At 34.5% G+C, this 17758-nt stretch overlaps 1 protein-coding gene across 12 annotated transcripts in view; it reads right to left on the bottom strand.

The window, feature by feature from the left end:
* The window catches only part of LOC120419748 (potassium voltage-gated channel subfamily H member 6-like), a 232904-nt gene that overhangs the window by 125870 nt on the left and 89276 nt on the right, over window positions 1-17758 (bottom strand). For 7 of the 12 annotated variants that reach the window (XM_039582556.2, XM_039582553.2, XM_039582558.2 and 4 more), the window contains 2 exons: window positions 16754-16914; window positions 16614-16685 (listed from right to left, as the gene is read on the bottom strand). In XM_039582556.2, coding sequence (XP_039438490.1) covers window positions 16614-16685; window positions 16754-16914 — 233 coding nt within the window. Of the gene's footprint in view, window positions 1-1465; window positions 1901-16613; window positions 16686-16753; window positions 16915-17758 lie in introns of those variants that run through there. The other 5 variants (XM_039582554.2, XM_039582560.2, XM_039582564.2 and 2 more) reach the window with 2 other exon arrangements.

Genomic DNA, 17758 nt, shown 5'->3' with positions numbered 1-17758 from the left:
TTTATGTCTTTTTCCCGACTTGAGTGGCCACCAGTGGCAGTGAACACAATGAAATTTCGGGATTTGTTTTTGTTAACCGTTGTGGTTTTTTCCAAATCCTTCGGATTTTATCATTGCAACAAAATGTACAATTACAGTGGACTCTCTCGTTCTCGATATTGAAGGGACCGTCGAGAGCGGGAGTTATCAAATTATAGAACGAAAAATCAAAGCAATCTATTTGAAGGGACTGAAAAATTTATTGACAGCTGGAGCAATATTGATATCGAGAAGATCGACAGCCAGAGATTCCACTGTATTAGGTGGTTAAAAAAAAATAACCTTCATGATTGTTTGAATACCATGAATAGTCATGAAATTCATTCAATACATAATTATTCCTGATGTTATTTGAATTATAAGATAAACTGTTTTGATTTCAAGTTGATCATGCTTTATTCGATTTTCTTGTTCTGTAATTTCAATTCGATTCCTAAATCAACATATCCGTCAGAAACAAAACATCCGTTACTTCAATCATATCCACTTCAACAGAAACCCGCTCCCAACCCCCTTCAATCCACCCCTAGCTTTAATCCACCTCTCAAGAATATTAAACACTGTTTTCATTGAGCACAACCGTTTTCCACACGTAAACACTACGGCCAGGTGAGCCAGATTACTATCAGCCAGCAGCTTTAAATCCTGCATAAATTTCGAGCTTGCTTGCCCATGTATGTTGGCCAGCCAGTCCCTTTCAATCAGTGAGAACACCCGGTCCCACGAGGACAACTCCCCCCCTATTCTTAGTAGGAGTAAGGAGGGGGTGGGGGAGGGTCTCATAACCGATTCATTTCCTCGTTGCTCCCCCGACACCGCTTGATAATGAATAGATGATACACACACAAATGCATTCATCGAGCTCATAGACTGGGGGATTTTCAAATCAGGACATTATGCACAACACGCACACATACATTCGTAAGGATGCTCTCCCTCTCGCTCTAGTAGATTTCGCCGATAATGAGACGAGTTGATACAGAAAGTGTGCAAAAAATGTTTTCAAAAAGATCAGTTTCCGTTTTCGAGACGAGATTTTTTTTTAACTGTGAGATGAAATTAGGTCAGATGCTGCAGCTGCTGCCACTTCCGGCGTAGCCGGAAATCGACGACCCTTCCGATTGTGAGAAACAGTGACCACCCTTCCCAGAGCAAATCACTGCACTTGCATCCTTGCTCGAGAGATTTTTTTGGCAACTTTAAACATGGAATATTATATAATGTTGTCGTCGTTTCGTTGCGGAATTCACCGAAATAACACAAATCGGCCACCCCCGCGCACACACGATTTATGATGTTGTGGAACCCATTAGAGGGCGTCCCTCCGGCGGCGGCGGCGTCATGCACCGGCTCCACTCATCGGCAACGGTTCCTTCCTTCCGTCGTCGCCCGCCGAAGAGTTGTTACACAAATCACACACACTCACACTTTTTTAAACACCTCTCCAGAGATAACAACTTAAAGATAACGGTGAGCAACCTCCGGAACGCCCCCAAGCGTCCCAAACGCCCTGTTTTGGGGTCACAACTTCGCGAATCTTCTCTTTGTTTCCGTTCCTTTTTTGTGCGGTTGAGAAGGTCCTCCTGGACGTCTTTCACTCACTCCCCACTTGAACACACAAAGCTCCGACGCCGCAACACACAATCCGGATTCACCGACACGAACGACGACCGACGTCCGGAACACCCGCCCGGACCGTGTGACCAACCGAAGCGCCTGTCCTGTTTGCACTGATTTCGGCCCTAATAGATTTGCTCTCGAGTTCCCGATGGGTTCGGCCAAAGAACAACCACCAACACTACTACTACCACCACCAGGAAGCAGAACTACAAGGAAGAAGAAAAAGCAAAAGACGACCAAGTGGCGGAAAAGGTCCTCGACGTCGACGTCGACGTCGTTGTGCGCGTTCTGAGCCGCGAAAGGAAAAAGGTTGTAACCAGCCCGAGCCAGGCCAGAACCACCCGCACAATGGAACCTTGCACCACCACCACAGGCGCACGTGTGTCGTGTGTCCCGATTCAGCGACAACAAATTCAACAACACCAGCAACAGTAGCAACAACATCACACAGATGTTGCTGCCGTCGCCACCACCCTCACCCAAGCAACCCTTGACATGCCTGCTTCAATTGAAAACGGATAAAAACAGGAGACTCCAGCGAAATTCCACACACAAAACCCGTAAAGAGCAACACCTCTCTCTTCCGTGGCTGTGTGAGTTGGTGTTGGTGGTTGGTTGCTCACACCAATACATACACAGGTGCGGGGGAGCGAGCAGCCACCCCCGAAAACAACCGTGCACGGGAAGGACAAAGGTGAGCGAAGGAGGCTCGTCCTGAGAGGAGTCCTGGTTAGAGTAAGAATTTTGTGTAGTTTACGGGAGGGCGAGGTATCATGGCTTTAGTAGGTTCGTAGTTTAATGCTATTCAGTCCAGGTGAAAACATTTTTTTTTCTAGATTTGATTTTCCGAATTTTCATGAAGAATCGAAGTCTGGAAAAGTTTGTATTGGTTCCTCTAACACATAAGAAATAGAGATCAAATCTGGAGTATTTTTTTGAAGATCTGATAAACAAAATTAAGATTTTTTTTGTTTTCTGTGTGTTTTAACACCCTAACTCATAAGCTCGAGAAAAAGGAGGAATTTGTTTGGAAATTTTATATGAGAAACTAATAAAAAATATCCGAATATTCTTCAGTAATAGGGCTAAAACAGCTGTCCCAATTCACCCCTTGTGTCTCGTTCCGCCCTAGATGATCACTAGAGTGACAAGAAAAATCCACATTAGGGATACCCCCTGACTCGATTCCTCAGACAAAAATAAGTGACTGTGCCAATTTGAGCCAAATCGGATAAGGGGTTACATACATACATGTAGAAAATCACAAAATTTCAGATTACAGAAAATTCACTAAAGGATGATTTTCAATAACTCCTGAAAGTTTCATGAAGATATTTCGTGACTGAACTGAGTAAGATACGATTTAAGTTCACAATTTTGCCATGCGCAAAGCGAATTTCCAAACTTTATGAACGTTTTTCTCTAAACACCGAGTTGATTTACGGGTGCCACGATATCTCGAGATGGGATGGACCAAATTGGCTGAAATTTGGGGTGAAGACTCTCAAGACATATCCTGTGTGCATGACGAAGCCCGATTTTGAAATTATACTTTCTTAAAAAATACAAAAATCAAAACTGTCGATTTTTTATACGAAAAATATAGAAATATTTTAACCTTTTTTTTTAATTAAGTTTTTGAAAATCGGCCTTCGTCATGCACACAGAACCGGTTTAGCGAGTCTTCCCCAAAAATTTTAGCCGATTTAGTCAAAGTAGTATTGAGATATCGTGGCACCCGTTTTTTGAAACTGCTAACATAAAATAGCTATATCTCGGCAATGGTAGGTACATCCAAATGTCTTCATATTTATTTTGTGAATAGATAAAAATGTAAATTTAATGCCCTGCAAAAAGATTCGAAAAAAAGTTTGAATGTGTGCTCATACCAACCTCTGACATTTTTCACGGTTTACATGTATATAACCCCTTAAGGTTAAGAGGTCGAGAAAAAAAACCATTAAAATTTGATATTTTTTTCAGTGGCTTAGAAAATTTCCTTTAAATTTTTTTTTAATTTGTTGAAAATTCGACTTTAGCTTAAGATAATGATATTTTAACGGAGAGTTCAGGATATTCATGTTTGTAAATATGTTTAACTTTATGACATTGATAAGGTCGGTATAAATATTTAAAAAAAATGTCACCCCCTACCCCCTCAAAATTGGCTCGAAAAATCAGATGACAGAAAAATTGTCTTACAAAAAATTTAAAAACTTTAATGGAAATTAAAGTGCAGTCAGTGTAAATCAATTTAAAATGCTTTTCCCTGCGTTTATGATCATTTTTAGCATGTTTTGGTTTATACAAATATCTTTGGAATTTTAGAAAAGTTTTTTTTCGCTTTTTTTGGTTTTTGTCATATTTTATTTTTTTTTGAAAAAATTGGATTATGAAAAACATACAAGTATTAAATGTATTCTGAACACTTTTTTAACGAGGGATCGAATTTTTTAAAAATATTAGCATCTGCCTAAACAAATTTGAGCGTTCAACAATGCAAAACTTTGATTATTTATTTAATAAGCTGTTTATTACCCAATAGGTTCCGAAAATCCTCTGCCACAACACACTATTACATTTTAAAACATTTTAAAATCAATCACACTGTAGATAACAGTTTTCTGAATAAGTTACATAAAAAAGTATCAATTTTGGTTCAATATAAGCAGAGATATGCCCAGTTTTCTGAAATAAATAGTGCCGTTCTCAAAAATTTCTTAATTTAATTACCTTTCACATGATGGGCACTGCCTACTAAGATATTTATTATGATGATAATATTTTATTGAAACATAAAATTGTAACAAGTTTTGACGAATTCATAAAAATTATTCTATAGCATTCATTACAAAACTCATTAGACAGTGCCCATCATGTGAAAGGTAATTAAATCAAGAAATTTTGGAGAAAGGCACTATTTATTTCAGGAAATTGGACATATCCCTGCTTATATTGAACCAAGACTGATATTTTTTTAAGGAACTTGTTCAGAAAACTGTTATCTACAGTGTGATTGATTTCAATATGTTTCAAAATGTAATAGTGTGATGTGGCAGAGGATTGAAAAAATAATTTTCGGAACCTATTGGGTAATAAACAGCTTTTTAAGTAAATAATCTAAGTTTAGCATTGTTTAACGTTCAAATTTGTATCCGGGCAATGTGTTGCTGTAATTTCATGACAAATTGTACAAAGAAAAGATTTACTTTCGGTCGTATCGGGGTTTCCATCTTGGACTTAGGGGTAATATCAAAGAAAGCTAGAAATCTGGTAAGTTTGGTTCGAATTTATTTTATTAGTGGTCAAATATTGGTCAAATATAGTTGGTTAGAGTCCCCAAGGCATATTCATAAGAAATTTGAGTGATATTAACATGAATATACCGATTTTCAGTGTGTGACCCCTCGACAAAATATTTCGGTATACCCCGCAAAATGTCGGGAAAGAGCCCTTCTTTCACGGCGCAAAATATCAGACATGCCGAATTGTTTATCATTAGTTTGTTCTAAAAAACGCACCGTGGTCATTAGTTAGATAATTGAAAGAACTTTCAAATGAGCCTATAACATCGAAGATCTAACATTCCTATTAAAAGTTATTAGCACTTAAGTGTTATCATACCATTTGTAGAGGCTCAGATATTTGTATGAAGATGTTGTCCGGATCCGTTATGCTACCCATGATAAGTGGTAAGAATAATTAAGTTAAATTCATTGAACACTGAAAGAGCAGATGTTGCTATTTTGGATATATTTCTTCATAAATGTGAGAAAGGCACCAATCACCTAAAGGTGGATTAAGTAACGTTTTTATTTTTGATTACATTATTTTCTGTATTTTTTAACTAGTGTTACCAAATTAGTTTAAACTTGGAGAGTTTGTTTAGCGATAATATACGATACGATTGCTTGAAAATGTTTGACTCCATCATTCATAGTTCTGCAAATATTTACTATCAAACTTTAAAAGTCGATTTTCTCTAAAAGTACTAAATGGTCACAAGATAGCACACAACAGAAAAAAAAAAAAACGAAAAACTAATTTAATCCTTGTCTAAGAAATCAACTTCTCAAGAAATAGAATCTAGAATATTTTGATACTGTTTGGACTGCTGTCAAATTGATTTGGACGAACCAATTACACAAAATGGCTTCTTTGGTCATGGTAATTGCCCTTAAAAAGTTTAAGGCTTATAAATAAACATGCACAAAAAGCAAAACTGCTACTGCTGTTTTCTGAAAGATTTGCTATTTTGTTGATGTCATTTAAATTTGCGAAAAATGTTAATCTTATTGCGTTGAATAGAAAGCGTAAAAAAGTAAAAATGTTTACAAATTAAAAGCAGTCTCCCCTAAGATTGGGCCATCCCGTTGGCAAATCTATCCTAGAGCTGATAGGAATTACCCTTCTCACACTTGGAAGCGCGTTTCCATCTAAGCGTCAAATTGAGAGGACCAGGACTCTTCGCCAAGAGCGATTGTGTGAGAGCTTCTCCTTTGCAGCAGTATTGGTTCAAATATTTGCGCGAAGATTCGCTCTCTTACTATGCAAGTCACATTAAAAACAGCATAAAAACAAGCCCAGCAGAAATTTTTTTTCTCGGAATTGAATATGTTTCGCAGTCCTTTTTTTTTCGTGCCCTTTTCGATGTTGTTTTGTTTTCCTTCTTTTTTCCGAGCAAAACATTGTTGGCTTCATGTGAATGTTTCGACGTCTGTTGCGCTCTTCTCTCCACACACTCTTCATATGAGTGTCGAAGATGACGATTATGATGATGGTTATGATGATGACGGTACTTTTATGTTTGGTGGGTGGTGGCGAGGGAGGGAAAATCACAAAATGGCAAAGAAAGGCTCCCCTTGGATGTATGCAATTTCGCGATGTTTTGTCCTAGAGAGGGAAGAGATGGAGGAGGAGGCGGGTTTGTGTCATGGAATCGGTGTATAAAATTTTGATGTTGCTCAGAGAGATTAATTACTATACTTTTCTGTGGTTCGGTGATGGTGGTGGATCATAGGCCAGGAAAACCGACGGTGGAAGAGGTTCCATGGTTGATTGCTTCAGTGGCTCTTGTAATTGACGGTATGAGAAGCGAGGTAATATAGCAGAACCATTTAAAAACTTTTACCAGAGGTGAGAAGCTTGGGATTTTGTTCGTGATCTCTATACTGGGAAACAGGATGCTTTATGAGATGAGAAATGTGCTTTTTCGTTTCTTCAGCAGAATAGAATTCGTGTTATGACACGAACCAAAAAAAACTAAAAATAAAACTAAAATTTTTTCTTAAACCTTTACGTCTTTAACCACTCTGTGATCCCAATATGAATTGTTTCTAAAAACCTTTAAATATTTTATTAAACATACACAAATAATAAAAAAATAGATTTCACAAGTTTTTCAGCGAAAATGCTAATTTTAGTCCATAATATTTTTTTTCGCCCCCTCATTTTATGGGAAATTTTTAAGGGTTAAAGATCGGACGAGGAGGTTTGCGAGACAAAAACAAGGTTGATAATCATTTTTAGAATGTTTAAACATATGTTCAATATTATTTCATAAAAGCTAAGACAAATTAAGTAGGGGACCATCCACAAACCACGTGGACACTTTTTTGAAATTCTCAAACCCTCCCCCCCCCCTTCGTGGGCAATTGTTAATACAAAAAAAAACTTTTTTGTATGGAGCGTGGACAATCGCCTAACCCCCCCCCCCCCCCAACAGTGTCCACGTGGTTTATGGATGGTCCCTAGTGTGACAAATTTAAAAAATATAAAAATTGAAATTTTAAACCATGGTTTTAATTTAATATTTGAATAAAAAAAAGTGTTTTAATATGTATTTTGCACCTGCCCAGATGTTTTGCAATCTTTAGTTTTCAAAATATCAAAGTATTGGCGAAATATTTTTTTTTGTCACAAAAAAAACTTTTTGCAGTTCTGTTCAACGGAATTTCATAAAAAACTAAATATTGTTGATCGATTTCAAACTTAGGAAAATGCTTAAAATTATTTTTAAACCATAAGACTTCTTTTTCCATTAAAATTTTGAAGTTTTTAAAAAAAATATGTTTTCGACCAATTTTGGTAAGCCATTTTTTGGCATTTTGAATATGTAAAAATGACTTTTTGACTTTTTTCTATTAAAATCTTTAGAATAATTAGTTGTAATTTTTTGTTACTTATTTGAATATTTTATTTTTTGGTAATTAAATTTTGCATTTTTAAAAGAAAAAAAAAAAACACGTTTTTGATTGCTGCTCAAATTTTATGTAAATTTTTAAGGAAATTTATATTTTTTTCTGAATTCTCAGAAATTTTACATCATTCAAATCTTAAATTCATTGACGGCGTCCTGATGACAAGGGCTTTAAATAGAATTTGTTATTGACACAATTGTAGATGCATAAAAAAGTAGAGATAAGTAATGCGTTAAAAATGTTGTTTGGAAAATTATCAATCAATTAATTTTTCCATGCTATCTCATTGTTAATCGCCTGATTGATATAAGAAAATTTAAAAATAATGACTGAAAAAATGAGTTTGTTTGTCTAGAGCCATCTTGAGCTTTGGCCCTAGCCACGAAACCATAATTTTTCATACGATTTATTGAAGTACTAGAGACAATTATGTGTTACATGGGATAAAATGATTTTTTTTTAGATTTTCAGCAAATATACAATTATATGTTTAAAAAAATCATGAATCAGTTTTAAGACTTTTTTCACTTATTTAAGTGATTGATTTAATATTTTTTTTCGAAATCGTTGTAGACATGAGGAAATTTAAAATGGCCAAGATTGATTTATAGGCATTGCAAAAAGAAATATTTTTTTCGAACTTTGGGCTTCAAGTGATTCAATACTTATAAAATACTTCCTCGCCCTTTTAACAATTTTCTTTCTCAATTATAGTTTCACTTTCATGACAGACGACTCAACTTCAACGCTCAAATCACAAAGTTCAAGCCAGTCTGATTAGTCCTCTCTGTGTCCTACATTAAATCGCACAATGATGATAAACAAACAGAACCCTCATCGCCGTCACCATCACCATCGTCGTCGACGTCCTTAAATGCTATCACTTCTTGCACTCAACGCTGCTGCAATACTCAGTGAGCAATAAAACATTGCTGTCGTTGGTGGTGGTGGTCTAATTAAATGTGACCGTGATATCCTTCGCTCGCTGGATTCTCCGTTTTCAGTCGGTTTGTTTTATTTTTTTCCTTACGAGAAAAGGACTCTTTTTCCGAGTTACTCAAGGGCTCAACCCTTCCACGTGGCAGCGACGGCGGCACACGTGGTTCGATGAGGAAGGGTGGGATTGCGGGGGTGGATTATGCATATCAATCAAACAAAGCGGCATTTTAGCATAGGAATGGCTGCAGCTTCTATTTCTGGGCCTTGGCAAACAACTGCTGGTATTATAGGTCGTAAACTGTGGCTCTGGCCAATGCGAAAAGGGAATGCCACTCTTCTTCTGAGCTGAACTGAACTGAACTTTGGCTCTCTGGCAGTTTTGGTTATCGACTTGGGTGCTTCCGTTTGAGGCCTGGCAGGCTTTTGGGACTCGACTTCTTTATTTGTACGTCTTCTGTGAGTGTCGTGTTGTGTCCGGTTTGTTTGTTGACGAAGAGAAAATATTAATATAAATACTTGGCGGAAACTAGGTTGTTAGAGAAGTCTTGAGACTAGATGAAACTATTTGTATTTATAAAAAAATGTTATAGCTTGATATTTTATCATTTTGAGATCATGACTTTGTATTTCTTGTTCCTGAAAAAGTCCCAAATTGTTGTTACTCTCCTTTTATGATTTAACAAATTAAGATCTTATTGTCAAAACAAAACAAAACAAAACAAAACAAAACAAAACAAAACAAAACAAAACAAAACAAAACAAAACAAAACAAAACAAAACAAAACAAAACAAAACAAAACAAAACAAAACAAAACAAAACAAAACAAAACAAAACAAAACAAAACAAAACAAAACAAAACAAAACAAAACAAAACAAAACAAAACTGAAACTGAAACTGAAACTGAAACTGAAACTGAAACTGAAACTGAAACTGAAACTGAAACTGAAACTGAAACTGAAACTGAAACTGAAACTGAAACTGAAACTGAAACTGAAACTGAAACTGAAACTGAAACTGAAACTGAAACTGAAACTGAAACTGAAACTGAAACTGAAACTGAAACTGAAACTGAAACTGAAACTGAAACTGAAACTGAAACTGAAACTGAAACTGAAACTGAAACTGAAACTGAAACTGAAACTGAAACTGAAACTGAAACTGAAACTGAAACTGAAACTGAAACTGAAACTGAAACTGAAACTGAAACTGAAACTGAAACTGAAACTGAAACTGAAACTGAAACTGAAACTGAAACTGAAACTGAAACTGAAACTGAAACTGAAACTGAAACTGAAACTGAAACTGAACTGAAACTGAACTGAAACTGAAACTGAAACTGAAACTGAAACTGAAACTGAAACTGAAACTGAAACTGAAACTGAAACTGAAACTGAAACTGAAACTGAAACTGAAACTGAAACTGAAACTGAAACTGTTTTTAATTTTTTATAAAAAAGAAGCTAATTTGTGTCACCCATACAAAGCTCCCTACAATTATGGCAGCTGCCCATGCAAAAAAGGTACGTATTCGAATTTTTTTATCTTTTGAAGGATTTCAGATCGGTTTGGAGTCTTCGGCAAAGTTATAGGGATTGATAATGAACCCTTCAGAAAAAAATGGTGCACGGAAAAAACATTGCCAATTTTTCTATTAACTTTTTTTTCACAGCAAATCAATTTACTCATAACAGTATATTTTTTTCTATGGTTTAGGGGACAACAAAATGCAACAATTGAGCCATGGAAAAGTATTTCCAACTTATTTGACGTCGAGTTATGATTTTTAGAAAAAAAATGTTTTTTTGGAAAAAAGATTCATTTTTAAATTGTTTTATGTAAAATCAAATTTGCAATCGAAGAGTACTTTACAGATTTCAGGATATAATGCACAGTTTTCAAGATCTAATCACTTGAAATTTAATTTTAACTGAAAAAACTGGTTTTTTTTAATTTTAAAAAATAGGGTTTGGGATTGTCTATTCCTGAAAATATGTTTTTCGAAAAGTTGAAAAAAAATCCCACAAAATTGGCATTGAACATTAAAGATCAGACCTGAAATGAATCATAGGAAAAGAAACATGAAAATAGAAGTTGTTTAAGTCTCATAAAAAAAATCAAATTTTCTTATGTGAATATATCAGCAATTGATGTTCCAAAGTTGAAACTTATGTGAAATTTTATGATCTTTTCGAAAAAAATATTTTAAAAATTTGTGAATCAAGATTAACTTTTCAGAAATGCCAATTAATATTACGCTAATTTTACACAGAATTTAAAAGTTGAGCTTTTGAGATATTATATTTTTTTAAAGATGTTTTTTGAGTAAATTATAAACCAAGCTGCCTCTGCTCTCATCCCCCTTCGAAATGTTTCAAAATAATCAGAGGCGAAACATATTTTTAAAATTGATTTTTATTGGAAAAAGTGCAGATGGTTTGAACCATTTACAAAAACAAAATTGGGCACAGAGAAAAAACATATTTCTCAAAACATAAATTATCCTTGAAAGAAAAATCACACATTGAGTGTTGAGACTAAAGTCAGGATAAAGATCTAAAAATGAAGAAAAAATACTCAAGCTTTGAAACATTCCTGTTACATAAACGTTTCAGCCATTATTTTACTTGCAATCATTTATTTTAATTTTGCTTTGATTTTTTTTCTCAAATCCCAAAACTCCCTTTCTTCTTCAGGGCAAAGCAAAAAAAGCTCGCACGTGCCGCAACTGCAAGCTCGTTGTCCGAGGGTGGAAAGCCCAAGATTTATGAACGAATGCTCCAAACGACTGTCGTCATTGTCGTGTAAAGCCGAGTGTGATGGCAAACAAACGTTTGGAAAGCCCCCAAAAACAACGCCAGCAAACAAACTCCTGAAAAAAAATGCTTGTCCAAGATTTCGGTCCTTCCTCGGAACTCGGCGCGTCCGTTTTCGGAGTATTCAGTTATGCGCCCATTCATCACACCAAACGAAACGATCCGACTGGGGGTCTCTCGGCAGCGGGCTTCTTTCTTGTGGGGGAACGACTTTACCAAGAAAGCGGTGAGCTTTTTTGTTCACCGTTTCTTGGGCAGGTTTTGGTTCGCTCTTTTCCGTTCTATCGACTTCACTTTGGTGGTGGTTTTTTTGGGCTCTTCCTTCCGTTGCAAGGAGGAAAAAAAGATGGTCGATTCACCTTGAAGTGTTATTTTTTATTTGTTGTCTGGCTACAAAAATGTTTTAATTTTACCCATTTGTTAATTTAATCAATCAAACTTTTTAGTCCAAATGCTTTTAAAAGTTCAAAAAATTGTAAAATTATTTTGAAATTGTCACACTCACACTCACACTCACACTCACACTCACACTCACACTCACACTCACACTCACACTCACACTCACACTCACACTCACACTCACACTCACACTCACACTCACACTCACACTCACACTCACACTCACACTCACACTCACACTCACACTCACACTCACACTCACACTCACACTCACACTCACACTCACACTCACACTCACACTAACACTCACACTCACACTCACACTCACACTCACTCTCAAAAAACAACGAAGCAAGTTTGATTAAAAAGTAACTTTATACACATTATTTTTTTTTAACATATAGTTTTTGAAAATATATTTAAGGGAATCTGGGGACAGATACTAATTCATTGGAAATGTTTGAATTTTAAATTAAAAGTAGTTTTTTACACTTTACAGTCCAAGACCACAGAAATTGAGGAATTATTTTTGTATGTAATTTTGAAATATTTAAATTCATTTATGACAATTTATTACAACAACTTTTTAGCTTTAAAATTTCTCAATTTCTCAATTTTCATTTACAAAAACAGCAAAACACTCCTCCGAACAACCAAACCATGTCCGGGCAGGTATTTAGTCCACTCAGAGGAGGCGCCCTCTCACCGGGACAGGCCCAACACAATGACGGAAGTGCCCACATCTTCCCTTTTAATTATACATTCTGCCCCCCTCGGGGGTAAACCTCGAAGCCATTTGCTGTGCCGAAGCAGCAGCAGCGGAATATTTGCTCAAAGGACTTCCCAGGTGATATTTGAGTGGCAGCGGCAAAGGCGAGCTTTCGTGCACATTTTTCTTCGAGGAAACTTCCTTTTCACACAACTATATCACAGCCCTTTTGCCCTGATTCTTCTTTCCCTCCCTCCCCTCCCAATGGAGTACATATCCGTCAAACATTCCATTTCTTCTTCACGTGGAGGACGGACATTCGGGGGTTTTCTGCTCTTTCCGCTTCTTTCGTGCGGAAATGGTTTTCTCCTACCCCACTGTCCCATTCTTTTTTCGTGACGGAATTTTTTGCACCACACTAAATGGTGACAAAGCAAACGACTGCGACGAGTGACGAGTGAAATCGCATTCCTCACGATTTCGAAATGGGCTGGAAAGTTGTGACTTAATGGAAGAAGCATGGCTTGAGAATTGAATTGGTTTATCTTTTTAATGGAATTAAAAGTTGTGTTTAAAGGGTGAAAATTAAATAAACTTTGATAATAAATCTGCCAACTAGCAAACAGTCAGCTGCTTGTGGTAATTGCCACCAAAGGAAATTATTGTAGCAGTTTCAAGGACGTCTGCTTGCCACAACTATGCAGACGATAATCTTAAAAATATTTGCTTTAACCTTTTTGCTTGGAATAGATACGGTTCCTCTTATTTCATTACATTTGAGTGTTTTCAAAAGATCTTTATATTTTTATGAAAACATGATAATACAATCAAATGAAATAATGAAAACTAATCAAATTAGGGAAAGCAACAAATAAAAATTAATTTTGTTGGTTATTGAACTAGGATTAAACCCTTCCCTGGCTGATTTTTTTAAACTATTTTTTCATTCAATGGGAAAATTAGACTTTTTACAAAATACGAAAATTATAGGCTGGTTTTGGAGATTTTAATTTTTGGGTCATGTGAATGGGTCTAAAATTATTAAAGCATAAGTATTTTATTTTGATGAATACCGTATCAATTGCTTATAGGGGAAATCTACCCATTTTAATCCTAATAAGCGGTCGTGTTTGAATGATGCTGGATAATCTAGAGTCTCCCTTGAATTTTACTAAAACCAAGTACACCAACGAGTAGAGCAAGTTTTTGTGAACATTTCTGTTTATTTTCACTTTCACTAAAAGTTATTCTATTTCTTTACCAAGCATTTAACAAAAAAAAATCCCAAGGGTATTCTAATCGAGGCGAATGCATTGGGCCACGCCCATTTTTCTAATATCGGCTTAGTTCTTTTTTCTTCCAACACTCTGTCGAGTGTTGCCATTTGCGCTGACAGTTCAAACGAACACTCACGAAAAGTGGCATTTATAGGGAAAGTTTCCTGGCATCGCTGGCTGTGCTGCTGGTGGTGTTGACGGCCAGCCTTTGTTCTTTTTTGCCTTCGTCTCTCGCTCGGTTTTCTTCAGCCTTCGAGTGGAATGCAAAGTGAAAATTGAAACGTCAAACGACTTGGCGCGTTTGTTTTTTTGATGGCGCTTGCTAATTTATTACATTTTTCGGGATTATTCTTCAAGTGAGTGCCTTACTAATGATCAAAAGAACATGTTGCCGGTAGTTGGAAGCAATTTCATATCTTAAGCGCCGTGAAAAAGTAAGCGAAAGTGAAAAGTTAATTTTGGCGATATTCATTAAGCGTTTGAGGGATTCTCGTGTGTGTCACTGTGTGTGCCAACAAAATGATGAGAAGTGGTCTCGCAAAATACAAATTATGATCAAAAGTGCATTAAATGTGATCTTTTTGGCCAGTAAGTGGCATACATTTGCGTGCTTACTCGAGGCGGTGCTGTTGCTGGTAAGTTTATAGCCCAAATAGTATTTTTGGAGCTTTAATCGAGCATCAAACTCTCCATATGACGAAGATAGGTGTTTGATTGGAAAGGGTAGATTTCCCCTACTCAAATTTCCACGATTTGCTTTATAATAGTCGAAAAAATTAAATTAGCAAAGATAAAAAAAATTGGTGGTAAAAAATCAAATAACGACTATTTTCAAACGCCAAAATTATAAAATTTTGTAAATTGTAAATTGTAAATTGTAAATTGTAAATTGTAAATTGTAAATTGTAAATTGTAAATTGTAAATTGTAAATTGTAAATTGAAAATTGTAAATTGTAATTTGTAAATTGTAAATTGTAAATTGTAAATTGTAAATTGTAAATTGTAAATTGTAAATTGTAAATTGTAAATTGTAAATTGTAAATTGTAAATTGTAAATTGTAAATTGTAAATTGTAAATTGTAAATTGTAAATTGTAAATTGTAAATTGTAAATTGTAAATTGTAAATTGTAAATTGTAAATTGTAAATTGTAAATTGTAAATTGTAAATTGTAAATTGTAAATTGTAAATTGTAAATTGTAAATTGTAAATTGTAAATTGTAAATTGTAAATTGTAAATTGTAAATTGTAAATTGTAAATTGTAAATTGTAAATTGTAAATTGTAAATTGTAAATTGTAAATTGTAAATTGTAAATTGTAAATTGTAAATTGTAAATTGTAAATTGTAAATTGTAAATTGTAAATTGTAAATTGTAAATTGTAAATTGTAAATTGTAAATTGTAAATTGTAAATTGTAAATTGTAAATTGTAAATTGTAAATTGTAAATTGTAAATTGTAAATTGTAAATTGTAAATTGTAAATTGTAAATTGTAAATTGTAAATTGTAAATTGTAAATTGTAAATTGTAAATTGTAAATTGTAAATTGTAAATTGTAAATTGTAAATTGTAAATTGTAAATTGTAAATTGTAAATTGTAAATTGTAAATTGTAAATTGTAAATTGTAAATTGTAAATTGTAAATTGTAAATTGTAAATTGTAAATTGTAAATTGTAAATTGTAAATTGTAAATTGTAAATTGTAAATTGTAAATTGTAAATTGTAAATTGTAAATTGTAAATTGTAAATTGTAAATTGTAAATTGTAAATTGTAAATTGTAAATTGTAAATTGTAAATTGTAAATTGTAAATTGTAAATTGTAAATTGTAAATTGTAAATTGTAAATTGTAAATTGTAAATTGTAAATTGTAAATTGTAAATTGTAAATTGTAAATTTTAAATTGTAAATTGTAAATTGTAAATTGTAAATTGTAAATTGTAAATTGTAAATTGTAAATTGTAAACTGTAAATTGTCAATTGGATTTTTTTTAGAGAAGTAAAGTTTTGTGAATAGAAAATATAAATTTAATTCATGTATATAATTTTGACTATTTTTACCAAAGGCACCAAAAAAATTAATTTTAATCAGCAAATACTTGAATTTACTAAATATTGTGAATATCTTTTCGAATTCAGCGTTCAATACTCATGTTGCAAATAAGCGCAATATGAGTATTTCGTAAAATGTGAGCATAATTGAAATGTTTGGCTCGGTGTCAAAATTCTTCAAATGGTTTTTGGATATGATGATTTGGGAAATTTATTTTTATACATCAACGAAGTAAGTAATATTTACTTCGTTTGTGACCCAAAAAAATAAATTCAAGTTTTTAAGTGTTTTTGAAAAGTGATTTTTTTTCGCTATTGTAATTTTAAACAAACTAGATGATTAAAAAAACATGGATCAATAAAAAAACGATAATATTACCGTTATTGCTTTCAAAGTTTTACATCGAAGATTTCGATACGAAGAAGAAAAGTTGAGAAATTGATTGCGTTGATTGATGTGATAAAATAAATCTTTTTTTTTTCGGATGAATTCGCTTAATATTTTTAGTTTGTTCCCAACATTATAGATATCTCATCATAACAGTTTATTTTTCTCACTTACCTGTGCTACTTTTTCACCCATGTTTATTGTTTGTCTTGTTCCCTGAAAATATTTCGCTGATCCGTTATCCTGCTGAATAAAAAGAAACAAAACAAATCATTGAAATAACCGCAAAAATCGCTTAAAACATCAGTTCCAACCTTAGTTTTAGTAGAGTCTGAAGGCACATTAGAAAGTGATGAACTGGTTCTTGGCTCGTGGCTCGAGTTCTGTTGCTTGAATGGCACTGCTTTGTAGCGTTGGAGGTCGCTCTCGGACGACACGTACGGGAAATACTGCCGAGCCTGGTGACTCGTGGGTCCTTTTTTTGTTTTCCAGGTTTCAAAAGTTGAAAGAAAAAATTTTTGTTGTAATTTGGGATATTGTTTGAGGGAAAATTTGAAAAGGGGAACGATTACAAATCCAAGGATCAGAGATTGATTTTGACATTTTTTCCACTAAAATTAAGGATATTTACACAACATGGATCTACGGCTAGTTTACATCAAATAACTAAATAAAAGAAAGCTAAATCGAACTAAGTTCTGAAACACAGTCAGTGTGGTTTTAGGAGAAGTTCGTCAAACACGTGGCAGCTTGATGAAGCAGCTTGAGGTGCGGGATGAGTGCGCGATAACGGTTCAGATTGAATGATTGATTGCGGCTGGCGTGATACTTATCTGAGGAAAATTGATTACTCTACCTTAAGCATGCCATGGAACTACACCTCGCATGAATTACATTACTTTGGTTTGGCCCTGCGATCTGCGAAACGAGAGCAATCGGCCTACTACTGCCAGCGAACTGGGGACCATCCGTGATTACTTTGATGAGATGGCAGGAGGGGGAAACGCGGGAGTACGACACTATTTTTAGTTAACCCACAAAAATCGATAAATTGAACTGTGTAGTCAATTAGGGTAATTAATCGTTGAAGACCAAAACTGACAAAAGTATAGTTTATTCGATTGTTGACACGTGTGAAGAAGAAGAAGAATAATGGTAGGTGCACACCTCACACGCACATACAACATTAACGTGACCACGTGGAACATTACAATTACGAGAGTTCGTCTTCATTCAAACACATTCATTATCACGCGACATTTAAAACTGGAAATGCCTTTGTGTTTGACTTTTTGAATTCTAAAATGATACAATGATAA

The sequence above is a fragment of the Culex pipiens genome, chromosome 3 (genome assembly GCF_016801865.2).
Source record: "Culex pipiens pallens isolate TS chromosome 3, TS_CPP_V2, whole genome shotgun sequence".
Classification (NCBI taxonomy): domain Eukaryota; kingdom Metazoa; phylum Arthropoda; class Insecta; order Diptera; family Culicidae; genus Culex; species Culex pipiens.
Note: the sequence above shows the minus strand (reverse complement) of the source record. Positions and strands in the feature narration are given on the sequence as shown.